Here is a 17,441-nt window from a genome sequence, read left to right on the forward strand (position 1 = left end):
TTTTGCTGGACTTGTTTTGTGAATTCTGGGACACGGTAAATTATCTGGGAATTGCTTTTGATATTTAAAATCTGATAGTGATTACATAGCGCTATATAATATTTAAGAAATTTATTTGCATTATAAAATGTTTTTTTTTTATCAAAGCTACGTGTGAATTTTTTGTACAAAATTTGAGAATTGTAACAAATAGTAATTCTAACATATTGACATAAATAATTCCAACAAAATATTCTAAATAATTAATTTCGTAGCACGTCAAGTTTGCATTGTACACAAATTTAAAGTTTACTGTCTATATTGGTCTTGTAGCTGAATAAAAATGTTTCATGAATATACAAAATAGCTCTAGTCGGAACAAATGCATGAACCAGTTTGCAAAATTCTTAATTGGACTTTTTGATTGTAACACAGAGACTGTTTTCGTTAAGCTTTGAACGCGAATGACACAGCAGGGAAATATTGAATTATAAAACAGTAAAGCAAGGAGCTACGAAGCAAAAAACGTTCTTGCAACATAATAAAATCCTCGCACGCAGTGGAAGAAATATGCACGTTTCATTACATTACGTTGTACGTACAGTATATGTCAAGTTTGCTTCGAGAGATGGCAAAGTGAAATGGTAATCCTTTTCGAGTGTTATGAATTAAATGTCATTCTGCAGTGCTCATCAGGAGGGTCCTCTGTGACGGAATCGGAAAATCAATTATTAAAAATGTACTTAAATTCCAGAACGAATTTCGTTTTGACGTATTTCGAGGGAACTTGGCAAATTGAAATACTTTTTACTTTGATATCTAATTTAAGCAGGGCTTTTTTGCTTCATAAAATTTAAGATTGAAACAGTGTCAAGGGCTCATTACATTCCCAGTGTAGTTTGGTAGTCACATCTGTGAAGCCTCAACCTTAGCAATAGAGTCTGCAGCTTTCTCTCGTGCCGTGGTATTGCTGCTTTTATTACTTTTCACTGCGGGAAAGACACGCTTCATACGTCACTCGCGTTTCCATCTCCAGCCGAATTTTAGCTAAACCGATAGAAAATCAGAAACTGTTTTCCCTCGGTAATGTCACAAAAATTGTTAGCCCACTCCGAGCTTTTGCGAAACGTAAAAATTCTTCGAAGAGTCATTCTCGAGTCATCAAGTACGCAGCAAAATAAAAGTACGTATCAAGTTCCAAGTATCAGGTTTCAGGTATCAAGTATCAGGTTTCAAATATCAAGTTTCAAGTATCGAGTTACAAGTCTGGTCGGTAAAAGTACGTATCAAGTTACAAGTATCAGGTTTCAGGTATCATGTATCATGTTTCAGATATCAGGTTTCGAGATCCAAGTATAAGGTTTCAGGTTTCAAGTGTCAGGTTTCACATATCAAGTTTCAGGTTCTGAGTATCGGGTTTCAGGTATCAAGTGTCAGGTTTCAATATCAGGTTTCAAGGTCCAAGTATCAGGTTTCAGGTACCAAGTTTAGCTTAATACTTGATATCATATGTAACTTGAGTGCGTCATATGTAGTTTAACTGCGACATGTGTAGTTTAAGTGCGTCATCGTAGCTGATTGACATATGTAGCCCGTTAGAAATCCCAGTTCGTTTAATCGTCATAACTACAGCGACACATACAGACTTTCCGTATAATTTTTTTCGATATCAGTATTTCGCTGAAAAATGTGGAGGAGAAAGAACACATTTGATTGTTGACCGTAACGAAACATTTACTATGTCGCCAAAGGACTGCAAATTATAGCGCTGGAATATCCAGGCAGTATCACGACTCCGTTTAGACATTAATATGCAAAGCTTGAAGCACGTACAGCTACGTGTCCAGCGATGCAGCTAAGCCTGGACCAGCGTGCACCTCGACAGCACTGTCGCAAACTATGGAAGTTAACAGAAAATAAAAAGATTTATAATTTTCATGCCCCAGGAATAAGTAATACGCGGTCGTCTGACCGCGGAATTAAAACTGCTAGAAAAACACGAGCGAACGTGACGTTTTATTATTGCCGAAGCTGTGTATTTCGGTTCTTTCCTGACGGTGATAAACGAATAATTAAACGTGAGCGCGTCATGTGTAGCTTGAGTACTATAAGGACATTCGTAACATATTGAATTTACACGAACTTACAAATTAAATTACGAAGTACAAAAATATAAAATTTGAGTATCTCCAAAGTTTTGCAAATTGTACCTGTAAATTCGAACTTAATGCCTCCGAAAAATCCTCGGAAAAAAAATTTCTACATTAGCGTAGTTAAACACGAGTTTGTAAATAACCTTGCATTAGTAGTTTAACGATTGCGCAAGAATTCCGGAAAAACTTCGCGACGAACGAATTCCAGCAGAAACAGAGGCCATTATTCAGCCATGAGGACTGCACGTATTAAAGTCGGACTACGAACGTTACTCGAGGGATCTCGTAAGTCTTGCCCGTTAAATATTTAAGAAAACTGCTGCAAAACGGCTATGCAAAACAGCCGTGTGAAACTGGCGACGATATCTCGAAATGAAGGATACACTTTTTAAAAGCGTAATTCGCCGTTGGAAATTTTAAAACTCTGACGAATACGACGGGCGATAAAATGGAAGTAAACCATTAGCGATAGTCGTTTAATTCTATTAGTGTAATGCGCGCTGGAAAAACTGTCACGTGGAAAAACGTTGCGAAATATTCACCGGACACCCGCGAGTGTTTATGAACAGTTTTAGAAGAGTTTCGGAATATGTGGCACCCGAGAGACTCGGAAACTAAAAGTTAATCTCCGCGATGAAAAAATGTGGGCGCGCGAAGATAAACGAATTTTCTGCTAATTGTTTAATGGTTTCTTTTCGTGGGGCCACGGTGTTACAATCTCTTGATAAATTCATGAAGAGAACGTGTGGGAGATATTTAAAAATATAGTTTACCAGGTGTGTCAGTTTACACTTTAATGGCGGCAGCCACATGTCAGCTAGTAATATTTTTGAAGAATTAATTTATAAAAATTATTTCTTAATTTATGGAAAGATGTCGACTCTTAAATATCAAAATAGTAACAGAAAATTCATAGAAAAAACGACGAAAAAAGTGGTAGTCGCATTTTCTGAAATTACGGACCAACTTGTGGTGAATAAGCAACGGTCCGTGGCGATCGTGGCTTTTAACGGTTCCTTGGCAAAATCCTCGAAAGACAAATTAGATTTCCTTAAATACGATTTTCCCCTGAGAGTGCTTAGGTGCTTTCAAAGAAAGCTCCAAACAATTTTCAGCCTCGATACTTTCTTCGCGAGTTTTCGTTGTACCGATTTCTTTCTGAATGCATGAAAAAGGCGACTTCTACGATCGGTAACGTTGAAGTGGATTTATGGGTTTTATAAATGGTTAATATACAGGGTGTCTCGTAACTAGTGTAGGTGTATGAAAGGGGTGGTAGAGGATGTCATTCTGAACAAGATTTCCCTTTGCAGAAATGTGATTTGAAGCTTCGTTTTTGAATTATTGAGGAAGAAGGAGGATCAATTGGAACGCGAGAGCTGCGCGCGCAGACGCGGTTGCAGTCGCTAGGTACGTGCGCAGACGCGGTTGCAGTCGCTAGGTACGTGCGCAGACGCGGTTGCAGTCGCTAGGTACGTGCGCAGACGCGGTTGCAGTCGCTAGCTGCGCGCGCAGGCGTAGTTGCAGTCGCTAGGTGCGCGCGCAGACGCGGTTGCAGTCGCTAGGTGCGCGCGCAGACGCGGTTGCAGTCGCTAGGTGCGCGCGTAGACGCGGTTGCAGTCGCTAGCCGCGCGCGCAGGCGTAGTTGCAGTCGCTAGCTGCGCGCGCATACGCGGTTCCACTCGCTATCTGCGTGCGCGACGCAATTCCAGTCGCTAGCTACGCGCGCAGACGCGGTTGCATTCTCTAGCTGCGTGCGCAACTCTGGCGCTCTGAATAATCCCTAAATGAGCTTCTCTGTATATAATACAAATATTAAGTTCTCAAATGATCACGTCAGCAAAGTAACATTATCAAACATAAAACATAAATTCTACTAAATACCAGTAATGTAATATTAAACGTAAATACTAGTGAACGTGTAGTAACAATAAATTCTTGAAACAGTCCGATCCGTCAAGAAGAACATTAAGCCCCAAATGTCTGTGCACGACGGTAATTATGAGACGAAGTTGGCCGCATAAAGTGACCCGGAAGTACTTACTTGTAGCAACGCAGACTCTCCACAGGCCACTGTAGGTAACTTTGCTGTCAGGTTCCGCAGAAACGTTCGATGAAGTTTTCGGCAGTTTCTCTTCCGTTAGAAGCCATTCTCCCGTACTGATGGCGACCGTGACGACGATCAATGATAGCATCGCAGAAAGACCGGAAGCAATACCGAGACCACCACCACCGGCGTTATTGCTGTTTCCGTCGACAACTACACTGCCAGCAGATGCACCGGTAACAACACCCCCAGCACCAGCACTTGAAGAACCGGCACCGCCGAGGTTGTCGCAGCACCAACAACACCAAGACATCACCACGTGCCCTTTTGTCACGGGGACATCCCACCAATGATCACTTATATACCTTCGATTCTTACGATCTTCTCTTCCAAATTTTTTTGTCACCGGTTTTCGAGCAGAAATGTATCATATTATGTCATCGTTATCGATTAATAACCACTGGATTCGTTAACACTTTTTTTTGTGAATTTTATGGAAATTCGAACTCTATGGAACTCTTGTAAATTCACGTCGAAAAATTGACCCGGTGAGAGGTTGTAAGGTGAAGGAAATCTGAAGCTGAAGTTTCCGAGATTTCGGTGTATTCGAATAACTGCGAGATGAACACTCCGGCGAAGTTAAATTTGACGGGCAAGCGTCATTTATTCATAATTCAGTGGAAGTTTGTATTTGAAATATCGCCGCCAGGTAAAAGGTTATCCACCATTTATTACGAACACACCGGTTGACGTGTTCCTGGATAGGAAACTCGAGAGGGTTCCGTGGAGAGTCGCACGCCCTCCTGGCTTTCTAGAAGTTCGTAGTTCGCAGTTCTAAGTTCGTCAAGGTGGCGGCAGTCGTCCTTTCTCCAACTCTGTAACAGAAAGCGTCAGTCTGGCTAAGATTTATGAGGTACATGTGCTGTTGCTCGAAACATTTCGAGAATTTAAGATGCATTAACTGAAATTCATAAATCTCCCGATGCCGGAATTTCTGAAATTCAACGCTTTGCGAATAAGTTTCGAGGGAGAACGGTCTCACGGTTTAATCCTCGTTCTAAAGTGCGAGCTTTCTTTATTTTAGTTATTCGCTCTTTCTTTTTTTTTTCTTCTTACTTTGTCGCTCGGAATTTTAAGTGGTCGGACACGGTTTACGTAATGAGATCGGGGACTTGAGGTTTACGTTCTTTTTAAATTTATGGTTAAATTTTTATGATTTTCTTTTTATTTTATTTGCACGCGTTCCATTTCCTTATTCATTCCATTTACTTATATATAAGTCACTAATTTTATTACATATAAGTTTATGCATTTAGTAATTTAAGAATTTAGGGATAGAATCTAGGGATTTGGTAATTTGGGAATTTGGGAAAATAGAAATATGGGATCTAGGGATTTTGTAATTTAGGAATTTGAGATCTAGGGATTTGGTAGCTTTGGAATTTGGGATCTAGGGATTTGGTAGTTTTGAAATTTGGGATCTAGGGATTTGGTAGTTTTGAAATTTGGGATCTAGGGATTTGGTAGTTTTAGAATTTGGGATCTAGGGATTTTGTAATTTAGGCATTTGAGATCTAGGGATTTGGTAGTTTTGGAATTTGGGATCTAGGGATTTGGTAGTTATGGAATTTGGGATCTAGGGATTTTTCAATTTAGGTATTTGGGATCCAGGGATTTGGTAGTTTTGGAATTCGGGATCTAGGGATTTTTTAATTTAGGAATTTGGAATCTAGGGATTTGAGAACATAGAAATTAAGGATCTAGGGATTTATTAATTTCGAAATTTGGGACCTAGGAATTTTGTAATTTAGGAATTTCAAATTTTGGGATTTTGGAAAATGGAAATTAAGAATCTAGGGATTTACTAATTAAGAAATTTAGGACCTAGGGATTTTGTAATTTAGGAATTTCAAATCTTGGGATTTTGGAAAATGGAAATTAGGAATCTAGGCATTTTGTAATTTAGCAATTTGGAATCTAGGGAATTTGGAAAGGAAGCATTTTGGATCTAGGGAATTTGGAAAGCAAGAATTTTGGATCTAGGAATTTTGGTATGTAGAAATTAGGAATCTAGGGATTTTGTAATTTCGAATTTTCGAAACTAGGGATTTTGGAAAATAAAAATTGGGAATCTAGGGATTTTGTGATTTCGAATTTTTGGTTTTAGGAATTTTGAAATGTAGAAATTAGGAATCTAGGGATTTTGTAATTTCGAAATTTGGAAACTAGGTATTTTGGGAAATAGGAATTAGGAATCTAGGGATTTTGTAATTTCGAAATTTGGAAACCAGGTATTTTAGGAAATAGAAATTAGGAATCTAGGAATTTTGTAATTTCGAAATTTTGTATCTAGCGATTTTGGAAGATAGAAATTAGGAATCTAGTGATTTTTTAATTTAAAAAATTTGTACATAGGGTCTTTGAAAGATAGAAAGTTGGATTTTTGCAAATTTAAATTTTATAAAAAATAAAATTTTGTAAACTAGTCAACACGTGTATTTATTCTTCAAAAACTTGAGAATCACTGTTTTCCTTGTCCCTCCCGAATCGTACAACTCCCGAGCCACATCTACGCTTTTCCTTTTGTTTCAATCGACTTGTTCCTCCGCCGAATCGAAAAATCCGAGCTCGCTACTGAGCTTCCGATAATCCCCGACGGACTAAGAGTCTGGTCTAAAACTGGGCGGCGCAGTAAAAGAAGGTAACGCCTGATGAAAAGTCGCGATCTATAGGGCATTCGAGAAAAAGCTCATCTTCGAGTTCACGGATTAAGTTAATAGAAACCTCCATGAAATTTATGAAACTTTATACAGTGACGAGCTTAAAGAAGATCAATTTCTGTCGCGCAACCCGCGCCAATACGTCCATTCAATTATGATTAAAGTATTAAATGTTTAAAGATAGCGAAACTGATGGCGATTTCTACACGTACGATTCTTTAATCCCGGTCTTCTTTTTTACTACCTCGAAAGCTAGAATGTGCCTCGTCGAGGATACTCGAGCATTGCCGAGTCGACTAACTCAAGAGAGCACGATAATCCAACGAGGCTTTGACACTTGACAATCTTGTGGGCTTCTGTTGCAAGGGTCTTACACGTTTCGTGGACCTCTCCGATTCCCTGTATTATAATGATCTCTGCCTTTGTTTCCACGTTTGCACTCGATACACTCTAGACATCTATCGAAGAAAACGATACTCGATTTTAATTGCATAGACTGTGTGACTTTGAATTTTTATTGCGGATCTTTCTTTGGACCATGTATACATTTAACGTTTAATTTTTGCTGTGGCTCTTTACACGTTTGTAGGAAATTTTCAATTTTTCAAGTTTACTATCTTTTAAGTTTTCAAGTTTTCAATTTTTTAGGGTTTCAAGTTTACTATTTTTTAAGTTTTCAAGTTTTAAATTTCTTAGGTTTTCAATTTTTCAATTCCTCAATTTTTCAATTTTTCAATTTTTCAATTTTGCAATTTTGCAATTTTTCAATTTTCCAATTTCCCAATTCCCAGTTCCCTAATTTCCCAATTCCCTAATTTCCCAAATCCCTAATTTTCCAATTCCCTAATTTCCCAATTCTCTAATTTCCCAATTCCGTAATTTCCCAATTCCCTAATTTCCCAATTCCCTAATTTTCCAATTCCCTAATTTTCCAATTCCCTAATTTCCCAATTCCCTAATTTCCCAGTTCTCTAATTTCCAAATTCCCCAATTTCCCAAATCCCTAATTTTCCAATTCCCTAATTGCCCAATTCCCTAATTTCCCAATTCCCTAATTTCACAATTCCCTAATTTCCCAATTCCCTAATTTCCTAATTCCCTAATTTCCCAATTCCCTAATTTCCCAATTCCCTAATTTCCCAATTCCCTAATTTCCCAATTCCCTAATTTTCCAACTCCCTAATTTCCCAATTCCCTAATTTCCCAATTCCCTAATTTCCCAATTCCCTAATTTCCCAATTCCCCAGTTTCCCAATTTCCCAATTTCCCAATTCCCTAATTTCCCAATTCCCTAATTTCCCAATTCCATAATTTCCCAATTCCCTAATTTCCCAATTCCCTAATTTCCCAATTCCCTAATTTCCCAATTCCCTAATTTCCCAATTCCATAATTTCCCAATTCCATAATTTCCTAATTCCGTAATTTCCCAATTTCCAACTTCCCCAAATTTCCACCTTCCCAAATTTCTACCTCCCTAAATTTCCATCCTCCAAAATTTCTAAATTCCTAAATTCTAACTCACTAACTTCCCATCCCCCTAATTTCCCACCTTCCCCAAATTCCCAACCTTCCAAATTTCCACCTCCCCAAATTTCCATTTCTCAAACCTTCATCTCCAAATTTCTCCCATCCCCCAAATTTCCATGTCCCGAAATCTCACTCTTAAATTTCAATTTCCTCCAACCACCCCAACAAATCTCTACGTCCGCAATTTTTTAAATTTAATCACAGCCGCGCGGATAAGAATGCTTTCCGTAATTTCGTTTCAGAGTTATTTGGTGTCGGGAAAACTTCCAAAGTAATGTTCGCAGGTGCGGTCGTGGGGTGTGCACGGTCACACGGCTGTCTGCTCACAGGGTGCGAATGCATGTTGCGGTTTTATCGAAATATCGCCGGCTACAGAGAGACTAATAGAACTTCCCTAGACTGGTTTCGCGCGGCAGCACGTGACTCCTAGTTTCTACTTTTCGAGTAGATGCTTGATAGTCGAGTGACTTTTCCTAGTTAGAGTACTCTCGGAACTAGATCGCCAATTTACTAGAAGATGATATAGAGAGGTTCATAATTTCAACAGGCTTTAAACCGCGTTATCCGATTAGTTTAATTTATTATTACAGGTAGTAGTGTTCAAGTGTTCGACGATCGTAGTAATTATTGTCACGGTTGTATACCAATTATGAAAGTGAAACTAATTAAAATTAAACGTTGCAATCGATTGTTTTACCTGTTCGCTAGTTTACGTAACGGGGCGGTAAATGGCTTTATTGGTTTAAGTGAATTATGTAACTGAATTGTTGATTCAACAAAACTGTACTAGTGTTTATGAATGACTGAAACTGGAGATTATTTTTAATAATTCGATTAATTATTTTTGCTGTGGTTATTATTTGTGATAGAGTGTTGAGAATGTGACTTATTTTCCTTACTCGAATATTCCCATTCATTGTTACATCAGCTTTAATTATTCGAATACATTGATCGCGGTGCTGATTATTAATGATCATAACACTCCATATATTAATAGAATTCCATTACTCGATCTGACAAAATTGCGAGTGCCATCGAAACATTTGCCGAATCGCGTTTTCCGTATCGCGTTGCCATATTTTATTTCCTGCGTTGCACGAAAAAGGGCTTCTTCAGCATGTACGTAGCAATAGTACGTAGCAATGTACGTAGCAAACTTCGCAAATAGTATGCTGAAGGTTTTATTCAGGTTGCAGAATAAAAAGCTCTCCGAGAGTAGCTAAAAATCCTAGTTGCGATTAAAAATCTCTCGCATTTCCATCTTCAGCCGAATTTTAGCTAAACCGATAGAAAATCAGAAACTGTTTTCCCTCGGTAATGTCACAAAAATTGTTAGCCCACTCCGAGCTTTTGTGAAACGTAAAAATTCTTCGAAGAGTCACTCTCGAGTCATCAAGTACGCAGCAAAATAAAAGTACGTATCAAGTTCCAAGTATCAGGTTTCAGGTATCAAGTATCAGGTTTCAAATATCAAGTTTCAAGTATCGAGTTACAAGTCTGGTCGGTAAAAGTACGTATCAAGTTACAAGTATCAGGTTTCAGGTATCATGTATCATGTTTCAGATATCAGGTTTCGAGATACGAGTATCAGGTTTCAGGTATCTAGTGTCAGGTTTCGCATATCAAGTTTCAGGTTCTGAGTTTCAGGTTTCAGGTCTCAAGTGTCAGGTTTCAAATATCAAGTTTCATGTTCCAAGTATCAGGTTTCAGGTATCAAGTATGAGGTTTCAAATATCAAGTTTTAAGTTTGAAGTATCAGGTTCCAGATATCAAATATCAAGTTTCAATGTCCGAGTATGAGGTTTCACGTATCAAGTGTCAGGTTTCAGATATCAAGTTTCAAGGTCCAAGTATCAGGTTTCAGGTATCAAGTATCAAGTTTCAGATATCAGGTTTCAATGTCCGAGTGTCAGATTTCACGTATCAAGTTTCAAAGTCCAAGTATCAGGTTTCAGGTATCAAGTATGAGGTTTCAAATATCAAGTTTTAAGTTTGAAGTATTAGGTTTCAGATAGCAAGTATCAAGTTTTAGATATCAAGTTTCAATGTCCAAGTATCAGGTTTCACGTATCAACTGTCAGGTTTCGGATATCAAGTTTCGAGGTCCAAGTATTAGGTTTCAGGTATGAAGTGTCAGGTTTATGACTTAATTTTAAAAGATTCTATATGACTGTTTTAATTTTAAAAAATTCGACATAACTTTTAATATTAAAGATTTTACATGACTGTTTTATTTTCAAATATTTCTATATGATTCTCAGTTTTAAAACATTCTATAGGGCTCTGTATTTTAAAATATTCTATATGACTGTTTTAATTTTAAAAAATTCGACATAACTTTTAATATTAAAGGTTTTACATGACTGTTTTATTTTCAAATATTTCTATATGGTTCTCAATTTTAAAACATTCTATAGGGCTCTGTATTTTGAAAGATTCTGTAGGACTGTTTTAATTTCAAAAGGTACTATATGGCTCTTATTTTTAAAACATTCTACGTGACTCTTAGTTCTAAAAGATTCTACGTGACTCTTAATCTTAAAACGTTTTACACGTCTCTCAATTTAGAAAGATTCTAAGGATTTCTTTTAGTAAAATCGTAATCCTAAAAGATTGCACCTTCAATTTCAAAGACTCCCCACATTTTTATTTCCAAAAGAGTATCCCCAGTTTAATTCTACATTTTACAATTCGAAAGTGGTTCACGTCGGTTTATACATCGGCGATTTATCGAAATAACCGTCTCTCGTGTATCGAGCGCGAAACAAAATGGAGAACAATAACGTCGAAATTCGTGTCAGCCGATAATACGCGGTGAAACACGAAAAATAATTTGAAAAATGCACGATATACGTTTACAAGAAAGAAGCGGTAACGTTTATTGATTTTTTCTCTGATAGCCGTAGAGCAAATATTCATCCTACGGGTATTGAAAACTGTCTTTAAAAATATCTGAGAGTAAAAGTCTGGCAGCGTGCCGCACTCTGGATATTTTTCATTAAAAAGAACAGAAGAAAGAAAGGGAAAGGAAAGCGGGAAGTACTCGGCGAAGTGAAGCACAAAAACGAATCTCTTTCAGATATACGATCGCAATATAACGATTCGAAAAAGTTTCGCATGATCGATCGGTGGATCACGCCTTTCATTTTCTCCAGTGAAACGTTTGTAAAATCAATTTTCATATCGTTTTTAAAATTACGAAACAATTTATATTTATTATTAACCTCTAATGCCTAGTAATGACTAATTAATGTCTGTTGCTGTTTAATATTAAAAAAAATAACTGAGCTTCAAATTTTAGACAATCTGTGAATTTAATGATTTTTAACCACTTAAGTAAATGATAAAAATTCCCACTGAATAATTTTTAACAAATTATTTCAACAATTTAACCATTGTACCCGGACCTACAAAAAATATATTAATAAATAAAATAAAAAGTATTTCAAAAATTTTCCAAATTTACTCACAACTTTAAAAATGCCCCAAAAACAGATATATACAAATGGTGAAGAACAGCAATAAAATAGTGATTTTTCCAAGAAAGCGTGAAAAAAGGGGGTGGATCGAATTAAATCGTTTTCAGTCTCTCTGATAGTCCATGAAAATAGAGGTAGAAGAGGTGGCAGTGAATGGCTGCCCCGGTAAAAAGGATGAGTGCTTTCAACTTCCTTTAGCAAAAATCAATTTCGCTGACGCTACTTATAATCCGATTAATTAGGGGCTAGTCAAAAGAGAACAGAACGTAAGCTCGCGTAACGCGCAATACAAAATATCATCCTGTATATTCTGCAAAAAGAAGGCCATGGGTCAAGGAGGAGACGGGTTTTAATGGAATCAAAATCCATCTATCGTTGATGAAAGTTTTTAGTGCTTTGAGTAGACTTTTAAATTGCGCGTTTCAGAGTGGTTTAAGTACAGTGATCGGTGGGGTGGTGGGGATTTGGGGTTGTTGGGAAGTTTGGAAAATGGGGTGTTTGGATGGGGGGAATTTTGGAACTTGAGAATTTGGGGATTTGGGAAATTAGGAAAATGGGAAATAGGAAAAATGGAAAAGTGGGAAATTGGAAAAATGGGGAAACTGGGAGAGTGGAAAAGTGGGAAAATAGGAAATTGAGAAAGTGGGACATTGGGAAAATAGGAAATTGGAAAAGTGGGAAATTTTGGAAGTGGAAAATTGCAAAACTAGAAAATTAGTAAATTAAGAAATTGGGAAACTAGAAATTTAGGAAACGGGAAAATTGGGAAAATTGAAAGGTGGGAAATGAGAAAATGGAAAAGTGGGAAATTGGAAAAATGAGAAAATTGGGAGAGTGGAAATTTGGGAAAATAGGAAATTGGGAAATTGAGAAAGTGGGACAATGAAAAAATGGGGAATTGGGAAAATGGGAAAGTGAAAAAGTGGGAAATTGGGAAAATAGGAAATTGGAAAAGTGGGAAAGTGAAGAATTGGAGAATTGGAAAACAAGAAAATTAGCAAATTAAGAAATTGGGAAATTGGACATTTGAGAAATGGGAAAATTGAAAGGTGGGAAAATGGGAAAATGGAAAATTGGGAAATTGAGAAAGTGGGACATTAAAAAAGTGGGGAATTGGGAAAATGGAAAAGTGAAAAAGTGGGAAATTTGGAAAATAGGAAATCGGAAAAGTGGGAAATTGGGAAAGTGGAGAATTGGAAAATTGGAAAACAAGAAAATTGGGAAATTGGACATTTGAGAAATGGGATAATTGAAAGGTGGGAAAATGGGAAAGTGGGAAATTGGAAAAATGGGAAAATTGGGAGTGGAAATTTGGGAAAATTGGAAATTGGGACATTGAAAAAGTGGGAAATTGAGAAAATAGGGAATTAGAAAAGTGGAAAATTGGAAAATTAGTAAATTAAGAAATTTTGAAATGAGAAAATTGGGAAAATGATAAACTTGGAAATTCAAAAATTAGAAAATTTCAAATCTGTGACATTGGAAAATTGGGACACTGGAAAATTAACTAATGTATCAGACTCTAAATTCCCCAATTTCAAAATTGCAAAGCACCTCAATTTTCTACCTTCCCCCTTACCAAATACACGAGTTCCTACTCCAGAAAGTAAGCATATACATAATTTGTGAATTTATCGTTCCTTACCTCGCCATTTTCAATACAGTTCTGTGCCGGCTACTGCACATTTCACGTAAAATCGATACGCGTTACGTTCGCATTGAAAAACAGTTAACGGGTACGCACGAAATATCGCGTAGCGGATGAACGTGTACTTGCCACAATGAACATACATTGCCACAGGCATTAATTAATTCGACGCTTTCATATCGTAATTCGTATTACATCTCGTTCCTACTATCACTTCAAAGCGTCAGTTTATTCAAGATCTTTCTATTTCACGACATTTCTCGTTACGGAACAAGATTACGTTTTTTAAAGGCTCAAAGGGAGAGGTCCAGGTTCATTTCGAATGTTGCATTACTGTAATTATAAGCTTTTCGTTGTTCATCACCGACACGGTATTAAATTTACAACCATTTTTAGAAGTTTGTTAAATAAATACTCAGTTGATTAACAAATTATCGGGAAGTCAATACGTATGTCGGAAACAAAAGCATTTTACTAAATATGTTGAGTGAAACGTTGACGCTCTTGACGTACAATCGAAATAATGAAAATCACGAATATGTTATTTGTGAAAATATTTTGTCATGAACTCCAATGTATTTTTCACCAACTTTTACAGTCTTGCAACTTTTACTTTCAACTTCTATTTGCGGTCAAATTAATGTCCTGTATAAATCTAAAAAACGGGGGGTAAATAGTAAAAGCGGTGAGAATTCATTAAACCGCATACTCGTTCGTTGATTTTGTTTTATTGGTTTTTAAAAAGCAACAATTTGCATGCTATTTCACTGGTCACGTTTCCCTTTGAAAAACTCTGCAGGGGTTCTTCATTCAGGAACATCTTCCTGGAAATAGGATTTTCATGAAAAGAAATGTCACCCTTAGAGCTTCTTTAAGAACTATCCTCATGGAGCAGGTGTTTTATAATCTGTGTAGAAGAGTGCAATAAAACAATTTATTTGATAAAATTTGTGGAAAATGGTACGAGCTTTTAGCTACTTTAATTTTAAGGTTTTCTTTCGTGTCGAGGTTCCCACTTTTCTAATTTCCCAATTTTCTATTTTCCCACTTTTCCACTTTCTCAATTTCCTAATTTCCCACTTTCCTATTTTCCCAATTTCTCAATTTCTCAATTTCTCAATTTCTCAATTTCCCACTTTCTCAATTTCCTATTTTCCCAATATCCCACTTTCTCAATTTCCCACATTTCCATTTCCTACTTTCCCAATTTCCCACTTTCCCACTTTCCCAATTTGCCACTTTTCGAATTTCTCACTTTCCCATTTTCCCACTTTCTCAATTTCTCAATTTCCCAATTTTCTACTTTCCCAATTTCCTACTTTCCCACTTTCCCAATTTTCCACTTTTCCAATTTCCCACATTCCCAATTTCCTACTTTCCCAATTTCCCACTTTCCCAATTTTCCACTTTTCGAATTTCTCACTTTCCCAATTTCCCACTTTCTCAATTTCTCAATTTCCCACTTTCTCAATTTCCTATTTTCTCAATTTCTCAATTTCTCAATTTCTCAATTTCTCAATTTCTCAATTTCTCAATTTCTCAATTTTCCACTTTCCCAATTTCCCACATTCCCAATTTCCTACTTTCCCAATTTCCCACTTTCCCAATTTTCCACTTTTCGAATTTCTCACTTTCCCAATTTCCCACTTTCTCAATTTCTCAATTTCCCACTTTCTCAATTTCCTATTTTCCCAATTTCTCAATTTCTCAATTTCCCACTTTCTCAATTTCCTATTTTCCCACTTTCTCAATTACTCTCTTTCCCAATTTTCCACTTTCTCAATTTCCCACATTCCCAATTTCCTACTTTCCCAATTTCCCACTTTCCCAATTTCCCACTTTTTCAATTTCTTAATTTCCCAATTTCCCAAATTCCCTAAAAGTTTGATTAAAATAATATTATTATACAACAAATCGATATTAACAGAACGATGGCAACTACACAATAAAGTCAACCTTTCAGGACAGTGTTCACATACATATAATGTATACAATACAGAACAATCTTTTGCTTATCAACTAATGTATCAAGATTTCGTTCGATAATTTGTAACATTCTCAACACCAAATACTCACGAACCAACTTGTAACTGTTGAGTACTATGAACGCGTCCGACCGCTCCTCGAGATTTCCCAGCAAAAAAGATTGAATAGTTACGCGAAATGATTCGATGGTGTATATATAAACACTAGGGAAGTTTTCAGAAGTTCTTTGAAACGTTCTTTTCAAGCCCAGAATTCTCGGTGAGTTTCGCGCAACCTACTTCGAGAAAAACGTTTGGCCAGGCTATAAGAAGCTCCTGTACTGTAGTGCATCATGAGAATGATTCAACTTCTTAATCTGAGCCGTTTGAGATGCAAATGCACCTTCCTCGCTCTCTTCCTGTACTTTAAAGTAGTACTTTCCAAACTCCTTTTTAACTTCGGACCAGAGACCGGAAATTGGTATGGTTCGTCAGAGAGATCCACTTTCCCTTCGGGTAGTGGATTTTCACTTACAAAATCACTAGTAGCTTTTCGTCGATATCATAGGGATTTTTGTAACGTGTAACTAGCAGAAAATGTCAGGGAGATTATTCTGGGGATGATCTAGGAAATTATTTGAATCTTCTGCACATTCAATTGCATGGTACACTTTCACGAAGGAAATTTGCGTAAATATTTCTCCGTTGTAATCCTTTATTTGATCGCTGTAAACGATTTGCGAAATAAGCGGTGAATAGTTCAGTTTGTTCGGTATACGTTCATATAAACGGGAAATAGTTCTTTTTCGCAGCGTCGGTTCTTTTTTCCCGGGGAAAAATGTTCGGAATCGATCGTGGTTGTTTGCAGAAAAGCTTCGTTATACGCGGATAATGAGGCAACGAAGGGGCGAAACTGCGCCAAACACGAGCAGAACTGTTCCCTAACGAAGCATGTGGCTCAAGAAGAAGTAATCGTGCAAGCGATATCACTGCGGTCACGTCATTCGACTCTAATTGCAATCGGATTTCCTATTATTCATTGCGATTACCTAAACTAGACCATCTACTGTTCGCTGCGAATACCTTCTAAGCGATCTGCTTTGTGAAATTTAATACAAGGAACCTGATACGTGGACCTTGAAACTTGATACTTGAAAGCTGACACTTGATACGTGAAACCTGATACTTGTGCCTTGAAACTTGATACTTGAAACCTGACACTTGATACCTGAAACCTGATACTTGAGACCTGACACTTGACACATGAAACCTTATACCTGAAACCTGATACTTGAAATCTGATACTTGAAACTTGATATTTGACACCTGATACTTGATACCTGATTGAAATTTGATACTCGACGAATCGTATAGAATCTTTTAAAATTAAAAGCCACATAAAATCTAAAATTACAACACTCATATAACATCTTTCAAAACTGAGAACCATATGGAATCGATTTTAATTAAGAAAACCTAGAATTGTTTAAAATTAACAAAGTCACATAGAATCGTTTTTAATTAAGAAAACCTAGAATCGTTTAAAATTAACAAAACCATATAGAATCGTTTAAAATTAAGAGAACCTACAATCGTTCAAAATTAAGAGAACCGAGAATCCTTTAAAATTAAAAAAATTTGAGTGAAACGTAAAGTCGTTAAAAAGTCAAAAGGCAGATTTCTACAAGAAAATATCCGATTGAATATACCACAGTAACATTTCCCCGGATCTGTATTTTCAAGAGGGCCGTTCTATTCAGGTGATATTTTTGGTCGTCGAAAGATTCTGTAGGCGAGTCGGCAGGCGTTGAGGTCAACCCCCGAGGGTTAACATCGTCCCCGCCATTTATAATCATGTGTGCTCGCACACGGACAGCTTCTGTGGTCGAGAAAAGGCCGAAAATTTATCGAGATCCCTGTAAG

General features: G+C 36.9%; 1 protein-coding gene across 8 annotated transcripts in view; it reads right to left on the reverse strand.

The window, feature by feature from the left end:
- Positions 1-17,441, reverse strand: part of Stg-1 (stargazin related protein STG-1) — a 55,705-nt gene that overhangs the window by 20,775 nt on the left and 17,489 nt on the right. For all 8 annotated transcript variants that reach the window (XM_076534673.1, XM_012290390.2, XM_076534671.1 and 5 more), the window contains exon 2: positions 4,177-5,054. In XM_076534673.1, coding sequence (XP_076390788.1) covers positions 4,177-4,492 — 316 coding nt within the window. In that variant the 5' untranslated portion in view covers positions 4,493-5,054. The remainder of the gene's footprint in view (positions 1-4,176; positions 5,055-17,441) is intronic.

The sequence above is a fragment of the Megachile rotundata genome, chromosome 8, assembly GCF_050947335.1.
Source record: "Megachile rotundata isolate GNS110a chromosome 8, iyMegRotu1, whole genome shotgun sequence".
Lineage (NCBI taxonomy): Eukaryota > Metazoa > Arthropoda > Insecta > Hymenoptera > Megachilidae > Megachile > Megachile rotundata.